This window comes from Theobroma cacao, chromosome 10 (assembly GCF_000208745.1).
Source record: "Theobroma cacao cultivar B97-61/B2 chromosome 10, Criollo_cocoa_genome_V2, whole genome shotgun sequence".
Classification (NCBI taxonomy): Eukaryota; Viridiplantae; Streptophyta; class Magnoliopsida; order Malvales; family Malvaceae; genus Theobroma; species Theobroma cacao.
In genome coordinates, this window is record NC_030859.1 from 19941723 (window position 1) to 19944256 (window position 2534).

General features: G+C 33.2%; 1 protein-coding gene across 1 annotated transcript; it reads right to left on the reverse strand.

The window, feature by feature from the left end:
- On the reverse strand, positions 262 to 1378 carry LOC18587307 (acidic endochitinase). The gene has a single exon (XM_018129622.1). It carries the CDS (start codon positions 1374 to 1376, stop codon positions 402 to 404), a length of 975 nt encoding a protein of 324 aa, XP_017985111.1. The 5' UTR covers positions 1377 to 1378; the 3' UTR covers positions 262 to 401.

A 2534-nucleotide genomic window follows, 5' to 3' on the forward strand; every position in this document is an offset into this window, starting at 1 on the left:
GACTGATTTCTTTTACAATCAACTTGGACCAATCAATTAAAGTTTGGTAATTAAGATTAAAAACAATGACAATCGTTAATTACATGTCTCTATTTACATTAGTGATTAAAAGTAATTTATATTTTATTTAACATTACATTTATAATCAAATTTACCGAGAGACTTAAATACATAATCCAAATCGTGGATAATTGTACCATCGAACGTTCTCAATATTTATTGTTCAAGGACAAAGCAAAAAAGGAAAGAAGAAAAAACAAGAAAGAAAAGAAAGATTACCACATAATATTTATTTAATTATTTCTGAAAGCCTAAACAGGATTGGAATCCAGCAGGCGTCTTAAAGAGTACATTTATTTAAACTGGATTAGTTCCAGCTCCATCATCTAAACTCTTATTAATTAAGAAGAGTACACTAAGCCATCCCCGAGGATAAAAGGTTTGATAGAAGCACCATACCCAGATAGCTTATCATAATATCGATTCCAAAGCATGATGCCTCCATATTTGGCTGACTTTTTTATCACCGGAAGAACATCAGATTGTAGCTTGTCCGCTGGAATATGCCCTCCAGAAGGAGCCGCATCGTCAGACGCCGGTAACCCCATAAATAAATGCGTCACGTTTATCGAGGTATCCCACTGATTCCATGATCTTAGAAGGTCGTCGGCGTTACCATCATGGTACTGGCATGGGGGATTATTATAAAATTGAACCCAAACAGTGTCAAAAAGGCCGGTATCAATGGCAGCCCCCAAATGATAATCAGGGAATATACATTGAGGAGCTGCAGCTAAGTAGACACTTTCGCTTTTCTCTTTAAGGAAGCGGGCAAGATCATCGTAGTACAAATTCGAAGCCCCTTCTATATCAAAATCAATACCATCCAACGTGGCATCTCCTAATGGACCAGGAGATGTTCTTCCTTGCAAAAATGTTTCCCATAAATAATCTGCTACACTTTGGGCATCATCTTTAGAAGTTAGATAGTAATTACCAATTGCACCACCAAGTGAGAGCAATACCTTGATTCCTAGTCCCTGGCAATATCTTATTTGTTCTCCGAATATGACGCATGTGCCGCTTGGTGGGTCGCAGTGACCGGCAAGGTTCATAGACGGGGTTTGGCCGCCACCAAAAACGTTAAGGAAAGCTATGTTTATGATCTCATATATTCCGGTGTCACATGCTTCCTTCAGGGTTCCCTCAAAAAGATTTTGACCCCAATAGGTGGAAATGACAGCGGCGTAAGACGTTTTGCTTAGTGCTACAGCTACGAAGAAGATGAGCAAGGCTATGGTTTGTGATTTCCTAGCCATGTTTGCAAATGTAGGAAGGGAGGGTCTGAAATTCAGGTAGTGGTGTGATCTGACCATGCTAACTCTTGCTGCATTTTATAGAGTTTCCGGAGGCTGATGATGACAAATGAAAATTATTTCATTCAAGCTTTGGATTTTCTTTTCTTTTCTTTTTTATTTTAAAAAAAGGATGATATTGTAGGCACGTGTTTAATTCATTGAACTAATAGTAAATATGTGTGGTCATTAGTCCTTACCTAAAAAGTTTTGTTGAAATTTCGCTTTCCCCATAAAAAACAAGCAGTACTGAAATACATAGTACCCTATGTTGGACAGTGGAAGAGATAGGTTTAATTGCATGTTGCAGTGAGCCATTACTTTCTTACGTGGATTCCACAACAAAGTTTAACATAAGGGTTTTGACGTTTGCAGAGATGGCCTCAGAGGTTTATTAATTACCTAAAAGACAATTGGCATAATGCTTAAAATACAATGAGTATAATGCTCAAATAAGTCTTTAAAATTATTGAAGAAAATTTAAATAAATTTTTATTTTTTTATTAGGTTTTTTCAATTTTTTGTATTTTTGTTTTGATGTAAATAAGCTTTTATAATTAATTATTAATTAATTGTTATTAATCAAAATGTCAATTGTCATTTTATATTTACATGATAATGACACGACGTTGATGTGTAAGGTAAAAAATATCACATGATTATATTATCATGTTAAATTAGTATATTATGTCATAATTATTATGATATATTAACATATTATATCATTATCAATTATATTATATTAGCATGTCATATCAACGTTACATAATATAAAATGACAAATGATATTTTGTCTAAGTCAATAATTAATTATAAGAACTTATTTGACGAAAAATAAAAATAAAAAGACTTATTTAATTAAAAATAAAAATATACGAACTTGATTGAATATAATACTCATGTACACATCCCATGGAGCTAATGCTTTTGTGGATTCCTTAACTAAATTTGAACTGCTAGTAATTAGTTCTTCTGTGCTGAAGATTGAGTGTTATTAGTATGTTATCTACGTTTTACCTCGAGGGTGTTTGGTCGTGAACTTCAATCTGATCTTACTTTGTTTGATCAGACTATCAGTTGAAGATACTTAATTAATAAAATTGTTGCTAATTGAATAAAAGAAATGTAGTGAAAAATAAAAGGTTTTACATGTGTATGTGTGTTTATGTATGGAAAGTT

Coding starts and splice junctions, on each gene's coding strand:
- LOC18587307 (XM_018129622.1), bottom strand. CDS start 1,376: ATGGTCAGATCACACCACTACCTGAATTTCAGACCCTCCCTTCCTACA.